The 27407-nt window shown below is 35.9% G+C and overlaps 3 protein-coding genes across 3 annotated transcripts in view; all 3 read left to right on the top strand.

The window, feature by feature from the left end:
- The window catches only part of LOC128999990 (QRFP-like peptide receptor), a 97177-nt gene extending 86337 nt beyond the window's left edge, over positions 1–10840 (top strand). Inside the window, exon 2 of the mRNA XM_054426821.1 lies at positions 10749–10840. Within this exon, the coding sequence (XP_054282796.1) occupies positions 10749–10840 (92 nt within the window). The remainder of the gene's footprint in view (positions 1–10748) is intronic.
- Positions 10841–12243: 1403 nt separating this feature from the next.
- LOC128999980 (thyrotropin-releasing hormone receptor-like) lies at positions 12244–23730 on the top strand. Its single transcript, XM_054426810.1, has 3 exons — positions 12244–12283; positions 12670–12850; positions 19959–23730. The coding sequence occupies exons 1-3, from the start codon at positions 12244–12246 to the stop codon at positions 20707–20709; spliced, it is 972 nt and encodes a 323-aa protein (XP_054282785.1). The 3' UTR covers positions 20710–23730.
- On the top strand, positions 21486–25497 carry LOC128999972 (growth hormone secretagogue receptor type 1-like). The gene is made up of 2 exons (XM_054426797.1): positions 21486–21493; positions 24771–25497. Exons 1-2 carry the CDS (start codon positions 21486–21488, stop codon positions 25495–25497), a joined length of 735 nt encoding a protein of 244 aa, XP_054282772.1.
- The last annotated feature ends 1910 nt before the right edge of the window (positions 25498–27407 follow it).

Here is a 27407-nt window from a genome sequence, read left to right as displayed (position 1 = left end):
TAATTGTAGCTTAAATACGATTTTTGTAATTTCAAATGTGCCTAGTTCATTCTTTTTCTGATTTTACGCCGTTAATACATAAATTAGGTATATACCACCCAGTTAGTAAAATGTAGAGCTTTAAATTTCAAACAATATACATATGACTTTTGTGATATTAAGCCAACAATCACGTCAATAATAAGAGTTTGAATGCACCAGTGTGCGCAGCGCGTAGTGCCGTGGCGGCTCGGCACCGCGGCCAACCTACAACAATCATCCGCTAATCACTGCCGAATTCGCAGTCAAATATGTGGAAAACGTTGGATGAAATGCAATTTTATACAACAATGCATTTTATTATGAACGAAAATATTTGATCACATTCACTAAATACTTCTTATATGATGAATGCTAAGTTTATTGGTTTTTGATCTGCAGGAACCAATTAATTATCAAACTATGGTTTTTAAAAGACTTGATGCTAGTGATGGCATTTATACCTTATTACTTGGAATTTTGGAGACATTTACCATTACTTTGTTTGTAATAATTGGCTATGGCAAATGTCTGCAAAATTCCTACTATAATAATTAATTAAGGGAAAATAAGATATTTTAATTGAACAGGGTAATTTTGTTTTATCTTTTCATTGTTAAAAATTTTCATTGTGTCTTGCCGTTAAAAACTGCCCTAAAATCCTGCTATAAAAACGATACCAATACACTAGGCTGAGAATAAATGCTCTTTACTTTAATCTTTTATTTTCATTTTGGATGAATAAAAAAATCTATTAAAAATTTAAATCTGAATTTAACATAAATTTACGTTATTTGTATGAATACAAGAATAGGCCCTTGTCATGTTAAATCTTTTGATATTTGATACAATAATTACTTTATGGTGAATAATGTGAATTTTATACAATAATGCGTTTAAAAAGAATACAACATAGATAATTTTATCAGATAAGACTGGGACGCATCACTAGCTGTGTATTCTAACCGGAATATGAATGAAAGATGACAGTGGGATTGGTTATATGATATGTTTTTACTTTTTTTTAATAGATGTATTAATACGACAACTGCCTTGATTAAACTACACACAGAATAAAAATATAATTCATGTAATCAATAAAGTTTAGTATTGTAATATATAAGGCTATATTACATTGCCAGAAGATTATTGAGTTTGTGTGTGTGGTTGGCTGCACTGCTGAGTGACGTCACCCACTAGGAACGATGGCACGAAGCGGACTGGAACGTCGGTCGGAGTTAACATGCTATGTAGTAAGTTGTCCCTAGTATCGGGTTCTTTTAACTTATTAATTTAGAAATACAGTTATTACATTTGGCGACGAAATTAAATCCGCGTGTGCGTGAAATGTCTAGTATCGGTCGGATATCGGAGTTTAATCCGTACGAAGAAGATATTAGTTCGTATTTGTTACGTTTGAAACACTTTTTCAAGGCCAACGAGGTCAAGGACGTGAAGCAGGTCTCCATCTTGATTACTGTAATAGGCCCTAAAATATTAGCCGTCCTCACCGATCTTATTTCTCCTAAGAAGATTGATGAAGAATCTTACGATAATTTGAGCAAAATCTTGGAAGATCATTATTCTCCTAAACGCCTTGTGGTCGCTGAGCGTTATACTTTTTATAGTCGATGTCAGAAACAATCTGAAAGTATTGCCGAGTTCGTAGTGGCAGTGAAGCATTTGGCTTCGACGTGTGATTTTGGAACATTCTTATCGGACGCACTGAGAGACAAGTTAGTTTCGGGAATTAAAAATGAAGCAATTCGTCAAAAATTACTTTCCGAAGAAATGGATTTGAAGAAAACGTTGGCTCTTGCACTCAGGCTTGAACAGGCCGAGAAACAAACAGGTCTATTCTCGAATACAAGTGTTCAGGAAATTTCCAGGTTTCAGGTCAAGAAGAATGCACGTGTTTCCAACCGAGGTTCAAATTTTCACAGTGCGGGATCTAAATCAAATTCAAGTGATGTGAAGGGAGATATGTCTCAGATAAATAAGTGTTTTCGTTGTGGCAATCCAGAGCATAGGGCTAATAATTGCCCGTATAGTAATTACAAGTGCCATGGGTGTAAAAAGTTGGGTCACATCAGTAAGGTTTGCAGGTTCAAAAATGAAAATCCAGTGAAAAATTCCATAAAAAGTGGTAAATTTAAAATCCATCAGATGGAAGAGGAAAATAGGCCTAGGCCTAGTGGTGGTCCAGATGAAGTGGAGTTTGAAAGTTTGTCTTTGTACAGTATGAATTCTGGTGATAATGTTTCTGCCTTTAAGGTAAGCCTAGAAATAGAGAATGTATCCGTATTAATGGAAATTGATACTGGCTCGGCACTAACTGTGTGCCCTCAAGAATTGTTTAACAAATATTTCCCTTATGTACAATTGAGTACTGTAGATATCAAGTTGCTTACATATTCAGGCAATGAAGTCAATGTTATTGGACAAGCTTTAGTCAAAGTAGCCTACATGGACCAGACTTATCATTTACCTATGATAGTCGTTAAGATTGATCGTACGAACCAGCCTATGCTTCTAGGCCGTAGTTGGCTACAACATATCGCTTTTGACTGGAGATCTATTTTTACTTGTAATTTTAATAGCCTATCGGGCAGTGTTAAATCTAAGGGTGGTGAACCTAACCTAACCCTAGGTAAGGCCGATGAGCCTAAAGTCGTTTCTGGTTTGAAACAAAAGTATGCCTCTGTGTTCAAAGGAGGTCCTGGTGAAATTAAGGATGTTGAGGCACGTATTGTGCTAAAAGAGGATGCTGTGCCAACATTTTGTAAATATCGCCCTGTTCCTTACGCGTTGCGTAAATCAGTAGAAGATGAGATTGATAGGATGATTGCTGAAGGTATTGCTTATCCCGTTACCAGCTCTCAGTGGGCTACTCCTATTGTGGTGATTCAGAAGAAAAGTGGGGTGCGACTCTGCGGGGACTTTAAAGTAACCCTTAATCAAGTGATCCAGTCGGAACACTATCCCTTGCCTCAACCGGAGGACATTTTTGCTACTCTAGCAGGTTGTAGCTGGTTTTCAGTTTTGGACTTGGAGGCAGCGTATCTCCAACTTCCTGTGGCGGAGGAGTCCCAACCACTCTTGACTCTAACTACGCACAAAGGCTTAGTGCGTTTGCGACGTCTGCCGTATGGTTTGTCTTCGGCTCCGGCTCTCTTTCAAGCGGCCATGGACAAAATTATTGGTGGCCTACCTGGGTCAGTGGCATATTTGGATGACGTACTGGTGGGTGGATCTTCGCAAGAGGAAGCGTTGTCACGCTTGGAGAGTGTTCTTCAACGTCTTCAAAGTCATGGAGTCAAGGTAAATGATTCTAAATGTAAATTCTTACAGCCGTCAGTACAGTACTTAGGCTACTGTTTGTCGTCCAAAGGGATCAGCCCGCAGGAGGGTATTTTGGAGGCGATTCGGAATGCACCCGAGCCAACTTCGAAGGAAGAGTTAAGAGCCTATGTAGGCCTTATAAATTATTATGGGAAGTTTATTTGCAATCTTTCAGACAAACTTAGCTGTTTTTACGATCTACTTCGTAAGGATGCACCGTGGGTATGGTCATCCCAATGTTCTTCTGTTTTTCAAGAAAGTAAGACATGGGTATTGTCTTCAGATGTCTTAGTTCATTACGATGTAAATAGACCATTAGTTTTGACTTGTGACGCAAGTCCACGAGGTGTTGGTGCCGTGCTTTCGCACCTTATTGATGGAGTAGAGAGGCCTATTGCCTTCGCATCGAAATCCTTGAGTGCTAGTGAAAGAAATTATTCACAGTTGCATAGAGAAGCTTTGGCTCTTGTTTTTGGAGTAAAAAAATTCCATAAATATATTTACGGTAGGAAAAATGTCGTGTTACAGACTGACCATGCTCCTTTAGTGACAATCTTTGGAAATAAGCGGGGAGTTCCCTGTGTCGCCGCTGCGCGTCTTCAACGATGGGCCCTGATCCTCTCCGCCTACAGTTTTGAAGTAAAGTACCGCCGTGGCTTGGACTTGCCACATGCGGACGCTCTTTCGAGATTACCGTTACCTGATGACGACCAATTGGAGCTGGATTCCAACTACATCTCTCATGTTTCTTCCCTGGTAGAGGCCTTTGACTGTTTCAAATTGGTGAGTGATCTCAATCCTATTACTGCTAAGGATATCGCTCGACTTACTGATACTGATCCTGTTTTGACAAAGGTCAGAGATTTCATTTGGCATGGATGGCGTGATAGTCAAGATTCTGAGCTGGTTGCTTATTTTCGAAGAAGGGATGAGTTGTCCGTAGAGAACCAGTGTATTTTATGGGGTAGTCGAGTAGTGGTGCCAGAGAAACTGAGGAGTGCCGTTATCCAATTGCTGCATGATCAGCATCCCGGAATAAATAGGATGAAAATGTTAGCCCGAAGCTTTGTTTGGTGGCCGGGGATTGATAAAACCATTGAAGAGACTGTTCTCTCATGTCATGTGTGTCAGTGTACAAGGAATGCTGTGGCTAAGGTGCCATTATGCCATGTTGTCAGTGGCCTAGAGCTTCAAGTAGGTGGCAGCGCATCCACGTGGATTATGCGGAAGACCCACTAACAAGACAACAAATGCTCATAGTTGTTGATAGTTTTAGCAAATGGCTAGAAGTGTTTATCATGAAATCTACTACATCGTTTAAAACCATTGAAAAACTGCGTACGCTGTTTGCGTCTTTTGGCCTACCGGAAGAATTGGTCAGTGATAATGGTCCCAATTTTGCTAGTGGGGAATTCAGAGAATTTCTGAGCAACAACGGTATTAAGTTTACGCTCTCACCTCCTTACCATCCTGCCTCGAATGGGGCTGCAGAAAGATTTGTACAGGAAGTCAAGAAGAACCTTAAAAGACAGGTGATGGCTAGTGGTTCTGAGACCATTTCTTTACAACATAAATTGGATAATTTCCTCTTTGCATTTCGCAACACACCCAGTACTGTCACTGGTGTTACCCCTGCGGAATTGTTCCTTCAATGGAAACCGAGAACTAAGTTGACAATGCTTAAACCCTGTTTATTGTCAGCCATTGATAAGAAGAGGGAGGCGCAGAAGGAAGCAGCCGATAACCATCGGGGAAGTTTCAGATCATTTGTGGAGGGAGAAAAGGTGCTTGTGAAGTCAGTACGGCAGGAGATCATTTCTTGGATTCCTGGGAGAATTTTGGAGCGGAAAAGTCCGTCTACTTATGTGGTGAGCGTCCTGGGAGGTAAAATACGTTTCTGCCACGCTGATCATTTGAGATCTAGTAAGTTGACTGAGGAAGAGGAAGTTACAGTCAATAGGCCGGTAGTGCAATCTCCGATCAAATCCCCTGAGAACAAGTCTGCTGTGGGAATACAAACTCCGCCAGAGCGATCACCTCGTGTCATGGAAACTCGAAATACATCACCCAGACAACAACGGAGTGTAGGCCTACCTAAGTCTCCAGCTACGCACACTACAGACGAGCATCCCGAAGTGCAGCCCAGCCAGCAGTGCAGCCCGCCGCCACTTCGGAGATCTCAAAGGACTGTGCAAAAGCCGAAGCGGCTCGACCTTTAAGTTAAAAGGCCGAGTTAGAGAGAGAAGATTTTAAGTTTATTTTATTTGAAGAAGAAAAGTTTATTTAGTGTTATGGAAATATTTTGTGAAGCTTATAAACAAAAAAAATTGTAAAAGAAGAAAAAAAAATTGTTGATTTGGCTTAGCCTAGAAGAAAAAGGTTAGGCCGATAGAGAAGAGTTTTATTTTAAGTTTGGGCGAGTGTAATATATAAGGCTATATTACATTGCCAGAAGATTATTGAGTTCGTGTGTGTGGTTGGCTGCACTGCTGAGTGACGTCACCCACTAGGAACGATGGCACGAAGCGGAGTGGAACGGCAGTCGGAGTTAACATGCTATGTAGTAAGTTGTCCCTAGTATCGGGTTCTTTTAACTTATTAATTTAGAAATACAGTTATTACAAGTATTTTAAATTTTCTTTCTACTTTATTATTCCGGTTTCGAACTATGTTTTAATGTTTTTCTTAAATATCCTTTATAGCTTTAATAAAATTATACGTTTATTTTCATTAGTAAATATTGCTTAATGTGTCTAATAATTGTTATTAAAATTAAACATATTCATATTTAAAATTTTTATTCATATTTGAATTTCTTATTCATGATTTTTTACACTTATTAAAAACCAAAGGACAATTGTTGTAAAATTTTAAATAATTTAGGACCCACGTTAAACTTTGACTCTTAATTTCTCATCTACGTCGCTTAGTTCCCTTATGTATCAAGACATCCAATTAAAAGTAAAGAAAATGATATATTCTCAGCATAGTGGATAGGTACCGTTATTGTTACAGGTTACTGAAAAATAACTAATAAGCAACATGAAGCCAAGTGATTAACATTATTTGTAAAAGCAAGACAAGTTTTGAAAATTAAATAAAAAATGAAAAGATACTTTGAATCATTGTACACTAGAGGTTGTCCAGTTGTCGAAAACTCGATCAAAAAAACGTAGGCCTACAGTTGGATTTTTTATCTAGAATCGGTTGAGGTATGTTGAAATATCTTTGAGGATGAACCTTTTTGGCTGAAAGTGAGTGTGATTGTGTGTTCAATGTTCACATGTCAATTTTTGAGGTTAAATCAAAACAAACAAACTGGCATGTTGTCAATTAGGGACAATTTCGTATTACTTACGAAAGAATATTCATTTAAGATCAAATAAATTAATTTAGTATATGTCATTGTCTGATTTATTTAAAAACATTCAGTATTTTGGCTACTGCATTTTATAACCCAAACTCGAATCTTGCTTTAATTCATCCCAAATTCAACTAAATTTGTATGTAAAGAACATTAATTCTCAGCCTAACGGATTAGTACCGTTATTATTGCAGGACTTTGGGGCAATTAGACTATTAAAATTACCCTGTTCAATTGTAAATATGTAAATACAATCTAAATTCTTTGTCAAGAATATACCATAACAACAGTTACAGGTAAATATTACATATCTTATTTTCCCTTAATTAATTATTATAGTAGGAATTTTGCAGACATTGCCATAGCCAATTATTACAAACAAAGTAAATGGTAAATGTCTCCAAAATGCATCAAGTCTTTTAAAAACCATAGTTGATAATTAATTGGTTCCTGCAGATCAAAAACCAATAAACTTAGCATTGATCATATAAGAAGTATTTAGAGATTGTGATCAAATATTTTCGTTCATAATAAAATGCATTGTTGTATATCATCCAACGTTTTCCACATATTTGACTGCGAATTCGGCAGTGGTTAGCGGATGATTGTTGTAGGTTGGCCGCGGTGCCGAGCCGCCACGGCACTACGCGCTGCGCACACTGGTGCATTCAAACTCTTATTATTGGCGTGGTTGTTGGCTTAATATCACAAAAGTCATATGTATATTGTTTGAAATTTAAAGCTCTACAGATTACTATTCATATTCTTCATGATTCTTCATATTGCTACACCCACTACTCTTCACAGAGTTGCTAATGGAGACATGCACGTTCAAATCGCAGGAAAACCTCTAATGGTGAGGGATACCGTCAAGACCTTGGGTGTGGTACTTGACAGTGGCCTCACTTTCTCGGACCACATCACTTATGTTTCCCAGGTGGCTTTGGGAAGGCTGCGTGGTCTGTACCGGTACAAAAACATCCTGCCAGAGACAGCCAAGCTGCAGCTGGTACAGTCACTAGTGTTGTCAGTGCTCCATTACTGTTTTCCTGCATACGGCAACAGCATCTCAAGGGAAGAGATGTCCCAATTGCAAAAAGTGCAGAACTCCGCCATTCGTTTCGTTTACGGTATCCGTAAGCGTGAACGCGTATCCCCTTTTCGGGATGCTGCGGGGTTGCTCTCAATGGGTGCCGTGTGCAGGGCGCAGACTTGTAGCCTCATCCACCGGGTCTTGGTTCAGCAAGAGCCTAAGTACTTGGTGGAGAGGCTTGTGGCACGTGGGGAGGTGACTCAACGTGTGACCCGGCAGAACGCCTTGCTCCACATTCCAAAAGTAAGACTAGAAGTGGGTAGAAAAGGGTTTTCTTACTTTGGCCCAAAGATATATAATGATCTCCCCTTGGACCTAAAACAGCTGGGGGTCCTGGCTTTCAAAAGAAAAGTAAAGAAGATGTAAAGTATTGTATATAGCTTATAATTTTGTTTTGTTTTGTTTTGTCATACACATTGTTTTTGTATCATAATTTTTGTATATTTTTAAGTTAGTTATATTGACATGAGTTACTTTGTAAAACAGTTCTTGTACTGAAAGACGCTCGCAAATAAAGGCATTTTTATTTATTTATTTATTTTATTACTAACTGGGTGGTATATACCTAATTTATGTATTAACGGCGTAAAATCAGAAAAATAATGAACTAGACACATTTGAAATTACAAAAATCGTATTTAAGCTACAATTATTATATATTAAAACTATGAAATACCAATAAATGTGTTATTTTCTTGAATTAAACTTTCTGTAGAGTAGTTTGAGCTTCATACGACTATTATAAGTCGAATAAATCTGTAGTTATAACATTTTCCGTAAAACCTTGCAAGTTTGATTTGTTTCGCCGCCATTTTCCAAGATGGCGGATTTTGCTGAAGTGGGATTTTTTGGGAATTCTCAGGAAATGTTAAGGAGTGTGTTCCAAACACATTCCAGAAGAGTTTACCTTTGAACTAATTTGTTCTAGGTTAATCGCTATCTGTCCTGTACTATAAATTAAAACTGAATCAATTAAATGCCGTTGATTTGAATTATTAAAAAATAATAGTGGATCCAAGACATAGTTGACGACCATTATTTTGTGTGTGTGACGTTTCATACTATGCAATTGTTAGCGTAGGTATTGTGTAAATCCTTAGTTACAATACCAAATACTTGTTCGCCTTCAGTTCGATATTCTCAAACCTAGCAGCAAAGCTAGGTGGTTGCAGTCGCTGTTTTGCAGGCGTCCCATGTAATATTCTCATGTAATATTCTCAGGAAATTAATATTTAAACATTAATACTACTTTTTCAACACGAAACCCGACTTAATAAAGGCGTGTTGCAAACAGAATGCTAATGAACTCCTCCAGGTTTAAGAACTAAAACAATCCTAAGAAATTAAAAGTCTCTAATTAGATTAGTCCCAAAAGGAAACAGTTCAAGAAATGTTTAACTTGGATTAAATCCAAGGTACAAGTCTTTGTCCTTTTCATTACTTGCCAAAAGTCCAGGTTGAAGTTTTCTTAGTGTATTATAAATATCCTACATTTCCATAAATCCTCATTTGGTATGTAGGCTTGCTATTCATTTTTATTGTAGATTTTTAAATTTTTTAAATGTAAAGTTTCTGTCATATTTATTTTTGCCATTATCTATTCCTTTTGAAAACATATTGATTATATCATTGTTATTAGCAAGTTTTGTGTTAGCTCCATAGTTTTCAGTTACCATGTAGGTAAGACTATCCCAACAAAACACAAAGATACAAGGAATAACAATACTCAAGTAATTAAGTTATTCAAAATGTTAACTCTGTTTAAGAGGTAAAGCGTGATTTTTGTGACAATAAATATCCTATCCCCAACCATTTACTTTATAATTTCGGATATGAGATTTTGCTTGTGAAGATCGGTGGTCTCAAAAGCATAACACTGTATATTTCATAAGTAATGACAATAATAATACGTCGCCAAAAATGTTTAATTATCAAAAAATTGCTTTTGGTTTCCAAATTAGACCTAAAACAGTCTACCTATGATAGTGTAATCTTTTTTGAGAGTTAATTAGATTTTTAATTTGCCATCCTAAATCAAATATAAATTTAAAGTATTTATATTTTTTACAAAAAAGTTATGCCCTGTCTAATATATTGATACCAACTAACCTAAACCATATAGAATAAGTGTAATGTTTAACTATGTTGGTTATTTCGTTTGATTAATTTTATTTAAAGATTCACTACATCTATTTGTCAATTTCGTGTTCCTTTGGTTGATGTGTATCACGATTAAGCGAATTTGCGTGTTGTATGGATTTTAATCTCATACACAACACTTTCTAAGTTCAGCGAGTAACATGGGGTGTTACACTTGATGTGCGCTGTTTCTGATTGTGTTGAAAGCTTCAAGAGTTGAGGCCCATTTACAAGATTGGAAATGTGACCTGAGATTTCTCTTGTCATCTTCCCAAAGGCAGAGAGATTACAAAGCAACAAACCATAAGGTAGAATAAGAGAAGCGGTATTTTTAGTACAAAAATATATATACTTTCATACAATCATGTGATGAGGTCATGGACAACTCCTGCATTGACTTATCCTGGGGAAATACAACCGCATACAGTGAGATATTGATGTGTTAGGAAGTTGAATACGCTAAAAGGAAAATCGGTTAAAATTCTTATCCAATAAGCTCTGTCTTGGCACATTAACCATTTATTTGTTTAAAGTTCATTTTTATAGTAGTAGCTTTGTAGTGTTTGAAGAATTGATGTTTACAATTGATATTGTACCTCGCCTGCAAACGGGGTCAGATTCTATTCCGAAACACCCTAGAAACTTAGTAATCGAGGTGAAAAATGTAGGTAATAAATAATACAGATAACTTTCATTCGCCTTCCTACAACAATATGTTCTTAGTAACGCTTTTTAACATTGTTTAAGACGTGGCACAACCCAGCCATCTGACGCTACATTGCCCTGTTTCAGGCAAGGCAGTCCCGTTCATAGAGCTGACGGTTGCCCACGCCAGTGTCCTCACCATCCTAGCCATCAGTTTCGAGCGCTACTCCGCTATCTGACGTTACATTGCCCTGTTTCAGGCAAGGCAGTCCCGTTCATAGAGCTGACGGTTGCCCACGCCAGTGTCCTCACCATCCTAGCCATCAGATTCGAGCGCTACTACGCCATCTGACGTTACATTGCCCTGTTTCAGGCAAAGCAGTCCCGTTCATTGAGCTGACGGTTGCCCACGCCAGTGTCCTCACCATCCTAGCCATCAGTTTTGAGCGCTACTACGCTATCTGACGTTACATTGCCCTGTTTCAGGCAAGGCAGTCCCGTTCATAGAGCTGATGGTTGCCCACGCCAGTGTCCTCACCATCCTAGCCATCAGATTCGAGCGCTACTACGCCATCTGACGCTACATTGCCCTGTTTCAGGCAAGGCAGTCCCGTTCATTGAGCTGACGGTTGCCCACGCCATTGTCCTCACCATCCTAGCCATCAGATTCGAGCGCTACTACGCCATCTGACGTTACATTGCCCTGTTTCAGGCAAGGCAGTCCCGTTCATAGAGCTGACGGTTGCCCACGCCAGTGTCCTCACCATCCTAGCCATCAGATTCGAGCGCTACTACGCCATCTGACGCTACATTGCCCTGTTTCAGGCAAAGCAGTTCCGTTCATTGAGCTGACGGTTGCCTACGCCAGCGTCCTCACCATCCTAGCCATCAGATTCGAGCGCTACTACGCCATCTGACGCTACATTGCCCTGTTTCAGGCAAAGCAGTCCCGTTCATAGAGCTGACGGTTGCCCACGCCAGTGTCCTCACCATCCTAGCCATCAGTTTCGAGCGCTACTACGCTATCTGACGTTACATTGCCCTGTTTCAGGCAAGGCAGTCCCGTTCATAGAGCTGACGGTTGCCCACGCCAGTGTCCTCACCATCCTAGCCATCAGATTCGAGCGCTACTACGCCATCTGACGTTACATTGCCCTGTTTCAGGCAAGGCAGTCCCGTTCATTGAGCTGACGGTTGCCCACGCCATTGTCCTCACCATCCTAGCCATCAGATTCGAGCGCTACTACGCCATCTGACGTTACATTGCCCTGTTTCAGGCAAAGCAGTCCCGTTCATAGAGCTGACGGTTGCTCACGCCCGTGTCCTCACCATCCTAGCCATCAGATTCGAGCGCTACTACGCCATCTGACGTTACATTGCCCTGTTTCAGGCAAGGCAGTCCCGTTCATTGAGCTGACGGTTGCCTACGCCATTGTCCTCACCATCCTAGCCATCAGATTCGAGCGCTACTACGCCATCTGACGCTACATTGCCCTGTTTCAGGCAAGGCAGTCCCGTTCATTGAGCTGACGGTTGCCCACGCCAGTGTCCTCACCATCCTAGCCATCAGTTTCGAACGCTACTACGCCATCTGACGCTACATTGCCCTGTTTCAGGCAAGGCAGTCCCGTTCATAGAGCTGATGGTTGCCCACGCCAGTGTCCTCACCATCCTAGCCATCAGTTTCGAACGCTACTACGCCATCTGACGCTACATTGCCCTGTTTCAGGCAAGGCAGTCCCGTTCATTGAGCTGACGGTTGCCCACGCCAGTGTCCTCACCATCCTAGCCATCAGTTTCGAACGCTACTACGCCATCTGACGCTACATTGCCCTGTTTCAGGCAAGGCAGTCCCGTTCATAGAGCTGATGGTTGCCCACGCCAGTGTCCTCACCATCCTAGCCATCAGTTTTGAACGCTACTACGCCATCTGACGCTACATTGCCCTGTTTCAGGCAAGGCAGTCCCGTTCATAGAGCTGACGGTTGCCCACGCCAGTGTCCTCACCATCCTAGCCATCAGTTTCGAACGCTACTACGCCATCTGACGCTACATTGCCCTGTTTCAGGCAAGGCAGTCCCGTTCATAGAGCTGACGGTTGCCCACGCCAGTGTCCTCACCATCCTTGCCATCAGTTTCGAGCGCTACTACGCTATCTGTGAGCCTCTCAAAGCTGGCTATGTCTGTACCAAGACCCGTGCCATGATCATATGTCTACTCGCTTGGGCTCTCGCTGCGCTCTTTACCAGGTATTCCTCAAGTTGTTTGTTACACACACATCTCCTCACTCTCTTCGCTTTCACGTTGCTGTCTTGTGCTTTTCATTCCCTTCCTTTCCTTACTGTCTGTTCTATCTTGTTAAAAATATATTCGTTTTATATTTATAAATAGTCCTTTCAATTGGTTTTTTGAAAATCATGAAAAGCTGAAGAACGATTTAATTGGTGCAGCTTTTAAAATAAGTCTATAAATTTAGAGTTACCGCAACAAGTTACGCTTGTTTCCACTTGACAGCTTGTTTATATGTGCTTGTTTATATATGACGATGAAGATATTTATTTTATTCATAAAAAATTTTACTTTAAAATAATTAGCTTTGTTCATGGTTTTAGCACAATTATAATTAGAGATACACCCTGTCAAACTATTTAACTTCCGGGTAGCTTGTTCTTGTAAAATGAGACTGCTGAGTTGGAATCTACACCTAGAACTTATTTTTCTACTGGGTTTTTGTATGTCGTATAAGGTCATGGACATTAAACCATTAAAGCTTAAACGTTCAATGATAATAATAATGTATTTATCTTTTAACTTTCACTTGATCTACCTCATCGCGCGGTACTATTGATTCAAATAGCTTTGATTATGCTAACCAAAAACCATTATAAATGTTACTCTCATCAGCTTTTTAACAATACAAACTTTAAACCCCAAAAGTCCATATTAAGCTTATGATTGTATCTGCATGATCCTTCAAAGAGTACCTATGACTATTCCTTATTCGTAATTTATTTGTTGTTTGAAACCAAATTCAATGGATGCTCAGATAACTCCTTTGATTATGTATATTTCTTCCTGAAATAATACTGTATCATTTAGAAACTAATCCCAGTGAAATCTGGTATGTGTGGTTTAAAGAAAGGTTTTTAGAATCTACCAAAAACTACTTCATTATACTATTGATATCAGCCCAATAGTATTATAAATGGTAAGATATATTAAATGAACTAATCAGTTATTGCATTTATTATGATATCATGAGGTGGATAGTTTAACTGCACAGTACTCTGTTTTACAAAATTAGGGCCCCAAAATAATCATAATTTTCAGTTTAATTTAGATTCAGATTCAAAGAAATATATTAAGTTAGGTTTAGATTATAGTGATTATAGAAAGAGATAACAAAAGTATACAACATTTAAGCTATGTAATTAAAAACAGTTTAAATGTACTTTGAAACCATAAGAAATCTCTTTACAAATCACACAAATGACTACTTTACAAACAGTCGAGTTGTATGATTAACTGGGAATCTTATTGTAGAGTAAGGTTATACAGTATAGTCGTTATTTAGTTGCTTTTGGACTTCAATGCAAACTTAACATCATCATGCAATAACGGCTGAACATATTACAGCCAAACTTAAAAAGATTGTTCCAAAACCCCGTTTATTATAATCAAAATTTGTGGGAAAACAGATTTGAATTTGGTGATACCTATACAATTTAAGATTGATTTAAAATTTTAAACTTTTAACATTAGGCTTATGGATTGCCACGTTGGTCAGGAAAAAATAACGTAAACGTGAAATCATAGCACATGTTTTATAAAGTAGCTAATATACGTACTAAATACTGTATGAAACCAATATAGGCTACTACCTAAATCCAGTATAAAGGCAATACACATTCACTTGACCATTGGTCAAAGAATACACAAAAGTTATTACAGGCCATTTGAACACTTCCAAGGTCCAAATGGTCAAATCAAATAGGTACAGTAGATTAGCTTTATGTAATCTAAAATATAAATAAAATAAATAATTAAAATCAGTGATTGTTAACTTAATAGCAAAATACAATGTAAATGCTTATCCTAAGCTATAAATATGTCACATGTAATACTCTCTACTGTAATACTCTACATGTATCACTATAAATATGTACATGTAAAGGTATGTACCTCATATTAGTTTGATAAATATGTCATTAAAACACGTTATTAACATTAACGAAAATGCTCACTGATTTTGAAGTACGATTCATTTTGGAGATGTTTGAGTGCGCTGATCGGCTAAATGTTGTATCAACATAAATTGATCGAATGTAAATAAGAACTAAAACAAACTATTTAAATCAGCTATTATTGAGTTAAAATAGCTGATTTAAATAGTTTGCTTTTATACAAATGCCGTGTTATTATTCACTTAATCAACGCAAGCTATATCCTCGTACTATTGTAGAATCTGAATCCTGTTTTGATACGTGTTTATTGTGGACACGGTTGGTAAATATGTTTAATATCATACACATTTGTGTAATATGTTTCCTATAAAAAAATACATAAATCTAATTTAAATGGGTGTTAAAAAAGAACTATTTAAATCAGTTTTTTTTATAATTAGCATATTGTCAAATCAATGCTTATCCAAAAATCACGGGCTTTTACAAACGAAAATTAAAAACGTATAAGTTAGCTTCTTATTATATTGTAAAATTGGAAGCCTAGGTTTGATAAATGCTTTGTATTGTTCTGCGATCCAAACAAACTACCAGAATGTTTAGCTGCTGATCCATAAGGATCATATGTTCACATTCTACAGTATAAGTAAGAAGTTTGTTCCAACAGTAAGATTAATGCATTGATTTAAATAGTGAACGATTTGTTAAAGAAGGAGAATCACACTCCTGAATTGCATTCACTAGTATCATTGACTTTATTCAAAAACAATTCCTTTGTATGAAATATAATTTTATCTTATATAAACCTAATTATTATTGATATCAAATGTTAGTTAGACATTAGGCATATGAGTTGCCGTGTTGGTTTCAGAAACCCACAAAAAAATTAAACAGCTGCTTAAGGCTTAAAAAACAGATTTCGGATCAAATATTTAAGGTAGTTTGGATCAACGATCACGTATGACCAATGTGTTTATTGGTTTTTACACACATTTTACACAATAATGCTGAGATATACTTTTACGCTATGACTGTATGCACCTTGTGAGTATTAAACTATGCAATTCATCAGTTTTAGTAAAAACTATTCACTTTGAAAATAGGTGAGAAGATGTTATTGATGGAAAGTATCCATATCATGAGGCCAAGAATAATGTTGATAATGGAACAATATTTCAATTAACCTGATTATGTGATCGTTGGTTTGGATGAAAACTGTTGAACAATAATTGCTCCTAGAGCACACTAATGATTTTCCCATGTAAATCTGTTTCCCCGTATACTTTATTGTATCCTGTTGTAATACGAGCAATGTCTTAAAGTATGCAATGTGGCCTACAGCTTCAACTCGGATGGACTTTGTTGAATGTTTAGGTATGAGGGTAGAGAATGGATGGGTGAAATCCACTATCTGAGAATAACTCGTACTTTCCAATAACCACTTGAAAAATAGAAAAGTCTAATAAGATTTAAGTAAGGAAAATTAAAAGAAAAAACTAAAACCACATAATAGTAACGTTACGTTAACGTCACTCCGCTCAAATGGCTTACACTGATCTGAAAGCAATCCTATAGTTAGGTATTTCCCAATACACATTCCAAGGGTCTCTAGTATATCTACTGACACAACTATGCCCAGTGTGCTAACAGGGAGTAGAGCAAGCTATTTCACTATCATACTAAAAAAGTTGAAAAAATATATGTCAACTCCCCACGAGAAAATGTTTTAATTTATTTGGTATCGTTTTGGAAAATACAGATACCCTTGGTCCTAAAACTGAAATGAATAATTAAATTTTGGAAAATCAAAGCCCTCGCCATGTTACAATATTGTATTAGTTTATCTTTGGTAATTAATTTAGTTATCTGTATTTTTCGTTGCTTAGCAACCATAACTAGTAATGTTACATTTTCTTTGTTGGATATTTCTACTGTTTATACTTTTATCGGACGATTGTTTATACTCAAATTTAAAAATTTATATCATGGTAAACATATCATTTCCATCTCGGGTAAAAGATTGTTGTATGCTTTCGATAATTACATGTTCTTAAATAAACTCACACTCACTTGTATCAGTAATAATGGTAATGGTAATCACTTTCAAGCTTTGGTACAAAGTATACTATCAAATTATTGTTAGTGACTCACATTTATCCTTCTTTAATATTCACGAAATCTTTAACTAACAGCATTTTGAAAGAACTACAGCGGCCGACGCATAATATGAAAGTTCTGTTAATTAGTCTGGCGAACTTTTTACCTTATGAATGATTACTTATGATCGATCATATTAAGATAAATAGAATACACTGAATAATTTATTTGAATTGTACGATGTTAAATCAAAATTCATTTTTATCAAGTTAACTTTAACCATCAAGTTATTAATTATTAAGTTAACATTATCTTTATCAAGCTAACTATGTCATAAACCTTCCGTACTGAAATCTACCAAATATGATTTCTCTCTTTCAATACATTATATTGTTATCTTGGAAAAACGTTCAAGCGAAATGATTATAATGTTTTTATAACTGTAGTTACTTTCTACCTATTTGTGTACCTAAATAGCAATGCATTTTTAAATAATGTAGCTGAACAACACAAAGTTTCCGTTCATGTTATACAATGTGCTACGCTTTGTTGTAGCGTTTTCTGTTGATGTTGAAGGTAGATGTAATAAGTAAAGTTCAGAAACACTTTATAAGTATCATAGACACAAAGCTGTTAATTGTTTTGAGATCAGAATAGATTTTAGCTGTGCTTAGGGCTCCAAGGTTGATGTATTCAACCTAATTACATTACAACCTTAGGTTATTTTAACCAATTCTGGTTCTATATTTAATTACTTGAACCAATTACTCTTTGTTAGTTAATTTGTAATTATTATACTGATATATTTCTGAACATAAAGCCAATGTCCTGTTAAATTTTCCTTCTGTGGTTTCTGATAATGTTTAAAAGCTTAGATCTCGTTAATCTTAATCATGTAGCTTTGTTTAATCTTTTATAAAATAATCTTAGAAAACAATTTTACTGTCATCTTTCACGTTGGAAGCAAATATCACAGAATATTTAATATGATGCTTTTAAATTATATGTATAAAATAATATTCTTAGAAGGAGTTTTGTGATTAAAGTTGTTTGTTCCAAACTACTCGTATTACTTTTTCAATCTAATTAACAATCTCTAATATTACTTCTATCGAGCTTTAGCTTAATCAAAGAAATATTTCATGAAACCAATTAAAGGAACTTCTTCGTTATTGAAGTAATTAAACATAAATCGTCAACTTTGTCTTCTCCGATCCTTTGTCCTTCTCTTCGCTGTGCTTACCTTAACTTACTGCATTCATAATTTATTTCTTAACTTCCTTTGGCTAACACTGTAAGTCTGTGTGATAGTACTTATTCTTTCCCTCTTTCATCCTACACTTCAATAGTCATAAATTATTTTGTTTGGGACAAACATCTTCCTACTATATTATTATATTGCTTGTAATTTAAACTAATGTTAGTTTTTTAAGTGTTACCTTTTACGCTATGACTGTATACACCTTGTGAGTATTAAACTATGCAATTCATCAGTTTTAGTAAAAACTATTCACTTTGAAAATAGGTGAGAAGATGTTATTGATGGAAAGTATCCATATCATGAGGCCAAGAATAATGTTGATAATGGAACAATATTTCAATTAACACTGAATGTTTCAAGATATTGCATAACCTTCCGTGTCCATGATCTTTACTGTTCCTTAACTGTGACTTGCTTACAAGGTGTATATTGGCAATGTTGCTATTCAATCAATGGACTTGAGCAGCTAAATGCCTCTTAAATCATATTTAACATACTCAAGCATTTTATTGTTATAGATTTTGTATAACTTACATCTTCTTAGTTACTTAAAATTCATGTAAACACTTTACTTAAGTTATATTGATGTTTTTCTTTTTGAAACGACATAAATACGTCCCCTAAACTCTAATTTATTAATTTTACACAATAATGCTGAGATATGCTTTTGACCCTTATACAACTGAGATGTTTTGTTTTCTTCTATTTTCCTCCTTTCTAATTATATTAAATATTTTAATTTCTAAAGAATGAAATATTTTATGTTTATGAAAATGTTGCAACGAGGTGAAATAGAAATTTCATTACGGTTCTCCTTTGTGCGTATCTTACAGTTCAGTAAACTTAAATTATCATCGTGTAAGTGATGTTTTCATCATAACAATTTTAAGATCAGAAATTTGATGTAAACACTCGATTGAATTCAAATAAACTAGATTTATAAAATAGAAGCAGGATAAAGTGGAGGAAAAAACATTGCCGAACTTGGTACTTTTTGTCTACAGAATTTTATTTTGGACCAAGCCTTATCCTGCTGGAGACGTATTTTACGTGTTTGACTATTAATTCCAAGATAATATTTATATTTAGCTAACTTTGCCATTTGAAATCCCTTAAATAAAATAGAGTAAATTGGTATAGAATTTTATATGACACATTATTAGCATTAACCAAAATCTTAGTAATGTAACATATATCATTTGTGTTTAGTAACATGCATGAAATATTATAATGATTGGTACACCGCGTATTAGAAGTAAATATATGTTATTGTGTTTCAATTATCACTTGTTCTCCCACATAAATATGACAATAATATTTTAATTTAATCTTAATCACATTAACGTTGCATATAACAGTCGATGTGCCCATGTTGTGCTGTTAGTAAAGTGTCGAGGCAGCACACTTTTAAATGTAACTGCCACAATTTTGGGAGAATTCATATACAGATCAGTCAGTTAATATCCGACAACAAGTGTTCATAAGGACACTGCTTCAAATTCAGAAAACTATGTTTCCCCATGCCTTAACGGTTTGGGTTTGTTTAATAATTATCTACCTTACATTTCATATCTGTTGGTCAAGGATGTTTTCTCCGTAACGTAAATTCAAACATTAACTACACCAAAATCTAAAACATTTTGCAATCGTGTACAAAGAGGGGGGGGGGTCAATGTAAGTATGAATGGGAGTAAACTTATTTTCCAAGATATTTAACTATGATTTTATTAAATCCAAATTTGTATTTGATAGCACATTCTGATGTATTTTGTGTACAGTACTGTATAAGTGGTGTGTGTATGTGTATGTGTGTTGTAGTCCCATCATCTGGTTCACCAACTACGACCGGCTGGAGTACCTGGACGGCTCCCTAGTCACCGTGTGCCTCACGCCCGCACTCACCGTCTGGCCCACCGTCTTCTTCCTCATGATCATCTCTCTGTTCTTCCTATTGCCGCTCGTGGTCCTGGTCGTCCTCTACGCGGTCATCGCTCGCCACCTCATGGCCGACCCCCAGACATGCTCCACCTCCGACACTTGTAACAAGCGAGCTCGCCGACAAGTCGTCATGATGCTCGGCACCGTTGTGCTCTCATTCTTCCTCTGCTTACTTCCCTTCCGCATCCTCACACTCTGTATAGTCATCCTCCCCGACACCATCGTCAACCTCGGGATGGAGAGGTACTACATTTTTCTATATTTCTCGCGGATCATGCAGTACACCAACTCCGCCGTCAACCCCATCCTCTACAACCTCATGTCGTCCAAGTTCCGCCATGGGTTCCGGGCGTTGTGCGGGTGTCGTCGCCGCGGTAGACGAGAGCTACTTCTCCGACACGCCATGACCCTGACTACCACGTTGTCACACTCCTCCACACGTACCCATCACTACCGCGCCTCCCCGGACCTCTCCTGGAGATCCTCGTCCATAGACTCCTCCACCCGCACCATCACCACCACCAACGGTTCCTTCCGCAAGAACGTCATCCTCAGATCCTCCCTCCTCTCCAAAAGAGGCTCGGACCTCCAAGCCAAGTTGGACAACAATGTGCCAGAGAGTTTCGTGTAAACTGTAGTCTACTAAACTCTCGTTTTATCTTCCTCCTCCTCGCCTCGCTCTAAGGCATAGTTAGCGTAGAATGTGATAGTTAAATGACATTCCTTTTTTGTACATAGGATCCTCATGTGTGTTATGTCAACTTCGTGTGATTTCATCTTGCCTCCCTTAAACCTTCCTCCGACCAAACAGTGTATATGCCGCTAAGGATAACTTAAATCATGCCTGTACAAATTGATGTTCATTTGTTAATGTCTTATCTATGTATGTTATGGGAAATTATATACTAACTACCTTTGAATTTTCTTACCGTGCTTATCATCTTACATCTTTAAAGTTATTTAACTTTTTCTCAAACCATTAAACATTTAATTTGTTTTTTCCAAACGAACAAATATGTTCTAAATGCACTACCCAGTAAAGCCTGCAATGTGAATATTTATAATTCAACATTTCTGACTTAATCCATGATTTGCTAAGATTCACGAAATTCTTTAAATCGAAATGTGTGACATTTTCGATTTGAGTCAAATCAGATAAATCAAATACTTCTATAATCGTGCACCTATCCTTTGTTTAAATTGTTAAATCGCTACACTATATGATGTGCTATATCCCTGATCCTCTTGATCTCTGCGGTTTTTTCTGACTGCAGATGCAACTAACTATTAATTACAGGTGTATTCCACGCCTAAATGAAGGTAGAGACATTTAAAAGAAACTCTTTGCTAAGCTTCCTAACTGAATTTGTATTCTAGTTTTAAATTGGTTGTATGGATACATACATAATGTGTTTGTGAGTTTTTCTACTGTCTATTGTTAAAAAACCCTGTTTCTAGAGTTATATTCTATGTCTGTAAATTATGATTAATATCTATTTTATGAAGATATTTTGATAACAAGACTGTGTAGAGTTGTAAGTTAGCTAATTTATCGTAGGGACTATTAATTAATGCTTGTATATTTGATATTGAACTTTGCTTCCGAAGGAAAACGATGTACGTTGAAGACAATAACATAAGTCACATAATTAATTGCTAATAGTACAGATTTGGCTTAAATCTGGCGAAACGTGTGATATTTAACTCCAGCAGACTTTACTTGCACACAGCATACATGTGCTTCCATCGATTATGTACTTATTTGTCCAAAGAAAATCGTTCATTTCAAATGTGCGAGTTTTGGAAAATGAAAAATATTAATCAAGTTTTAAGTTGGTACACTTTATAACTTTGCAGCCCGAGCTTCCAGCTTCAGTCTTTCCCAGGCATTTTCTGTAGCTTTAGCAATCCATTCAACTATAAATGTCCTGATATAACCTCATGATGATATTATACTGCTGTTTTATCCTCTCTTAAACTATCAATCCTTGTTAAAAACGCGTTTTACAGCGTGGATATTTCAACAGAATGATTGCTCTTGCCATAAATTTCTAGTAAAATTGTTGCCCGATGCGTTAGTTGGTCGTTGTTGAAACATAAATATATCCTTAAAAAACTATTGGCAATTTATGACAACTTATTGTTTGTGTTAAGTAATAATCGCTGGAGATTTTATGTCAGAACAAAACTCCTCATATTCCTCAATAGTCTTCTTGCATTACCAACTACTGTAGTTTGTCTGGTTGTTGAAATAAGTATCTTTAATTTTCGAACATTATACATTTGTGCAATAGGTGTGCAAATCCATTGATAATACCATATTCAAGGTGAGCAATTATCAAAATATAATCCATATTTCATTACCTTTAATTCTGATTGTCTGTACTAAGGTAATATTTTATACATGTTACATAAATGCTAATAGTAAGAATTGTGAAACAAGAATGTTTACTTAATCAAAGCATAAATAGCTAAGAGTAATCAATAAGTATTTACAAATCAAATACTATGTAAAATGTGTATAAGATGACTTTAAACAGTATTTTAAGTCATTAATTATCTTTTCAAGTATTTCATTTGTAAATTAGATCCAACTTTGCCAGACACGTAAGCTGGCACACAAAAGTGGGTTTTTATTTTATCCTTACTATTTAAATAAAATTATACGTTTGCCCAGTTATGATAGATAGTTATGGATAAGAAAGAGTGTTAACTAAAAACACTTGTTTTCTGAAAAAAGGAGCAAAAGTATTAAAATATTATAAACAAATATTCAATATCAAATACCTATAAAATATTTTACATTTTAAATCAACATACTAAAACCTTACACAATTAGTTTTTAGGTCCTTAAACTAATAATTACTGTTAATATAGAATTCAATACAAAGGAGATGTATGTATGTGTGATTTCTGTGAAACATGTAACATAATAAACCAATTTTTTCATAAATCAATCATAGAGCCCGGGAATAAGTGTTGATAATTATCACACACAAAAACAAAACCATACATGTTTTATAAATATATTTTTTCATACGAAGTTTGTGTTAGTTATGGCAGTGTAAAATTATGGTACAAACTTATTAAATTAACTTAGTAGGTTTTAATTTTTAGTGTACGTGAGTACCTTTTGTACTGACTATGATTAACAGAATAGCGAACAAATGATACAACTATAGCTTTAGGACTACAGATTATGGAACGCAGATGTATTGCAGTTTCTAAATAGGACCATGTAGAAAGTTTGGTATACAAACCTCAGTTAGTCAGGGATTTTAAACTAAAACAGAATTGATTATGTTTCTTATCATTGTAATGTATATATGATACTTTTCTGACATAAGATACAGTTTTTTTTAGCTGCTGTTCCTGGTAAGGTTCGATGGAAACGGCAAGTTTTGCACCATATGGTGCCTCTTATTAAGTTGACAGCCAGTACTAATAATTTTGTATTATGCAGAAATTAAACTAGATGTAAATGAAAATGTATAGGGAGGGTGACTTTGATGTACTAATTTAAACGTTGTATTGATGTATTAGTAGTTTATTAAAACCAAAGAAAATATTGAGATAATTTATAAAGATGTGTTGTAGATAGAGGTAATATAAATTAATATATTGAACAATGTAATTTTAAAAATAAAACTAGTCTATTTTATCAACGTATTTCAGTACATACCCTTTCTGTAGCAAACTTTACATTTTTACACCGAAACTTAAAAACCTTTGTGGATCTTAATAATCCACCTAAGTAATTGATCACCATAAGAAAGCTTTATGTTTTTCCTAAGAAAGTTAATACTAAAAATATACATCCGATCAGGGCTGGAGCTACTATACAAAACAAGATTAGCAGTATTTTATAACAGTGCTATAACTGTTCTTTTTCACAGAGTTTAAACTATCCACCTCCATTCTATTTTTGTGGTGTTAAACGAAACACATATTATTTTTAATGTTGGTTTTATTTTAGATGGTTTTGTGTAAAACTTATTCGTATTACAAATCTACTTTTCTTTTTCCTAATGATCATTTGATTAAGTAATTTATTTATAGAATTATTAGTTATTATTAGTTAGGACTTGAATCAAATTCATATGCTTAGGCAACGGCTTAAAACTGAATTGAATTCGGCAACATTGCATTGGGAATTTCATTGGACCACTTTCTTTGGGTAATTTAATTACCTCTTTAGGTGATAGGAGATAATGTACACCTAAAATATCAGCTTTGATGACTGTATTTTACACAAAGAAAGTAAAGTCTCATTGGAGAGAACATCTTTAACATTATTGTATCAGGAATATAAGTTTATGTATATTTGCGAAAGGGTTATTTAGAAAAGGTAAGTTTGGTGATATTGTTCAGCTTAAATATTGCGTAATAAGCACTTAAGTGAGTGATATTCCATGCAATACAAAAAAAAGCTTTTTCCTAATATTGATTGGATAAATAAATACGAAACGAGACTATATAGTACGTTTTAAAGGATTACAGGTTACCAATCATTTAGTAGAGTCTGCCTCAATTTTTTTTTTTTAGAGATTTGAAAAGAGTTGTTATAAAAATATTATTTCAAATGCAGGTCAAATACAGAACATACAAAAAATTATAACTGTCCATAAGTTTGACTAGTGGCCAATAGACTCTCTCATTGGTATTTTCTACTAAACCATGGTTTGTTTGCAGCCCTATCCTAGCAGTGGCGGAGTACAGCTATGCCGAGTACTTTGATGGTTCTATGGTGCCCGTGTGTCTCACTCAGGCTGATACGTTCTGGGCAGCTTTCTTCTTCTTGTCCACCATCTCCTTGTTCTTCGGCCTTCCTCTCGCCATCCTCATCATCCTCTACTCCGTGATCGCCTGTCACCTGATGGCCAACCCAGGTATTGTCGCCCCCTCGGCTCACAGCGCACTCCGCTATCGCCGTCAGGTCGTCATGATGCTGGGGACCGTAGTAGTCTCCTTCTTCCTCTGTCTTCTTCCCTTCCGCGCCTTCACTCTCTGGATCATCCTGGAGCCACCGGAGGTCGTGTCTTCCCTCGGAGTCGACAAGTACTACAACATTCTCTACTTTTCCAGGATCATGTTGTATCTAAACTCAGCTGTAAATCCCATCCTGTATAACCTCATGTCGTCCAAGTTCCGAGACGGGTTCCGGAGACTCCTCGGTTTCAAGCCGATCAAGCGGGATCCGCTGAACAGGAAGGGGACGATCACGACGACCACCACGACCACGGTGACCAACAGCTCTCAGAAGAAGATGTCTGCAGACGCGCGGTCGCTGAAGCGCAGTGTGGTCAGAGTGCTGAGCCGAGAAGATCGTAAACGGTCCATCGACCTTGGATTCACGACCAAGATAAAGAGGCTAGGACAGACCAAGGGTTACATCAAGTCCGATGAGAGCTTTGTGTAGGTAAGGTTTGTGACTGGCGAGTGTTTTTCATTTCTTATGAGGAATGATGATGTAGATATTGTATATCGAATAGATTAAGAATATACCATAAACATAATAAACTTATTGTTGCTGAATTTCCGCTTGAAATAGGCCGAAACAAATCAATACATACATATCTCATTATTTTTCAACTAGACAATTTGCTATCTCTAAATACAAATTTTACTACTAAGATGTAGTTTTTGTATTTCTTAATATATAAACTGTATTAAGTGTTCGTATGAAAATATTTTAATTGTTTATTTTTCTGAATAATAATATTTGTATGAAAATATTTGTAAAGCGCCATTGCTCTTCCAAAACTTAAGCGGAAAATACAAATTGTAAGTAGAACAAACAAAACCAGATAACATTTACTCCTTTAAATACTAAAGGTTAAAGGTTCGTAGGGTTGTATAAAACGTGGGGTAGTAGTAGTATAAAATTAGTTGGAGCACGTTTTACTTGCTATTGGCATATACTCGTATTTTCAATGGCACTGATAGCTTTTATACCTACTCTATTACCTATGCTCCATCCATAGATTTGAGAGGCCCGAAAAATAGTTATGGTATAAACGTGTCTTTTTAACATTAGAGAGCGTGCAATAATTTGTTATACTTGAAACTTCGTTATTGTGCGTAAGTACAGAACTTAATCACAACTTTTATTTGAATTATTTACCTTGTTTTTTAGCCATTATTCTTGACAGAATTCTCTGCCTTTTCTCCACTACATTTCGCCACGGTGTGTGGCATATTCCGGTAGAATTGTATAATGTTCTACAACAATTTTATAGTTCTTGCCTAGGCTTACATTACTGGTTCTGCGTGACGACCCAATCCTTTATTGTACACAGACACGATTTACCATTTATACTAGATTGTCCCTCTTACTCGCGTTTCTCCTTATGCCTCTTATTTTTATTAAAGGTGATTTTTACAAATATATATAACGATAGGGTTTTTACAAAAATTTTCTGATGGACTTTATTGATATATATATAAAATTGATACATATTTTTATAAACGGTTTAGTCTATTTCAAGCAAACCTTGTATACCCTATCTGCTTTAAGAGTTATTTGTGAGTCTTAAAAAAGCTCAAATGGCATATTGTATTATGGCTTATTATAATCTTACATGTTATTGTTGTTAGTTCTGTAGTGTTAATATGTTTGTATCAAATTAATGAATCCAACGAAAGAAAGGACAGTGTGTGAACGATATCATGTTTTTAACAACAGGCTAATTTAACTGTTGATTGTGTATACATGAGTTTAAGAAATGTTCAGAGTTTGTTACCCTCATTTAAACTGTATAACGTTCAACCAAATATACAGTATATATAGATAAATGTCAATGTTTTGTTTGGTTGAACAAAGTGCATATAATAAGCAACGTTGTAGGGTTTTTTCGTGTTATGCAGGTATCCTGTTATGTTCACGTATAGTATACCTACTAAAAGACCATTTTAATACACATTTGTTCAAAGTGAAAATAGTAATGTATAAATTTGCAAATAATAATATTTTCAAATCATAGAACCTTATTATTTTATATAAATGGTAATTCTATCAAAATAAAGAACTAAAAAACGAGTGAGCAAATTAAAATGGCTATATCTCACAATGAGGTTAACTAGAGCATTTTCAATCGTAACATTTTCTTGTCACCCACCTCTCAAATCTTTCTGCTCAAAATTCAAGGATTAATCTGTGGGGCATCCAACCTTCCTAAATAATCTTTGGTAACTAAATTAGATATTCTTTTGTAATTAAAACAACAAATTAACTTTTAATTATAAAAACTATCTTTAATTTATGATTAACTATACAATGCATATAAATATAAAAGAATTAATTCTGTTTAGTATAACCCGCGTAAAGCC

Source organism: Macrosteles quadrilineatus, unplaced genomic scaffold, assembly GCF_028750875.1.
Source record: "Macrosteles quadrilineatus isolate MER2022 unplaced genomic scaffold, UCM_ALF_1.0 Scaffold_1__1_contigs__length_201487025, whole genome shotgun sequence".
In the NCBI taxonomy this organism is placed as follows: domain Eukaryota; kingdom Metazoa; phylum Arthropoda; class Insecta; order Hemiptera; family Cicadellidae; genus Macrosteles; species Macrosteles quadrilineatus.
Note: the sequence above shows the minus strand (reverse complement) of the source record. Positions and strands in the feature narration are given on the sequence as shown.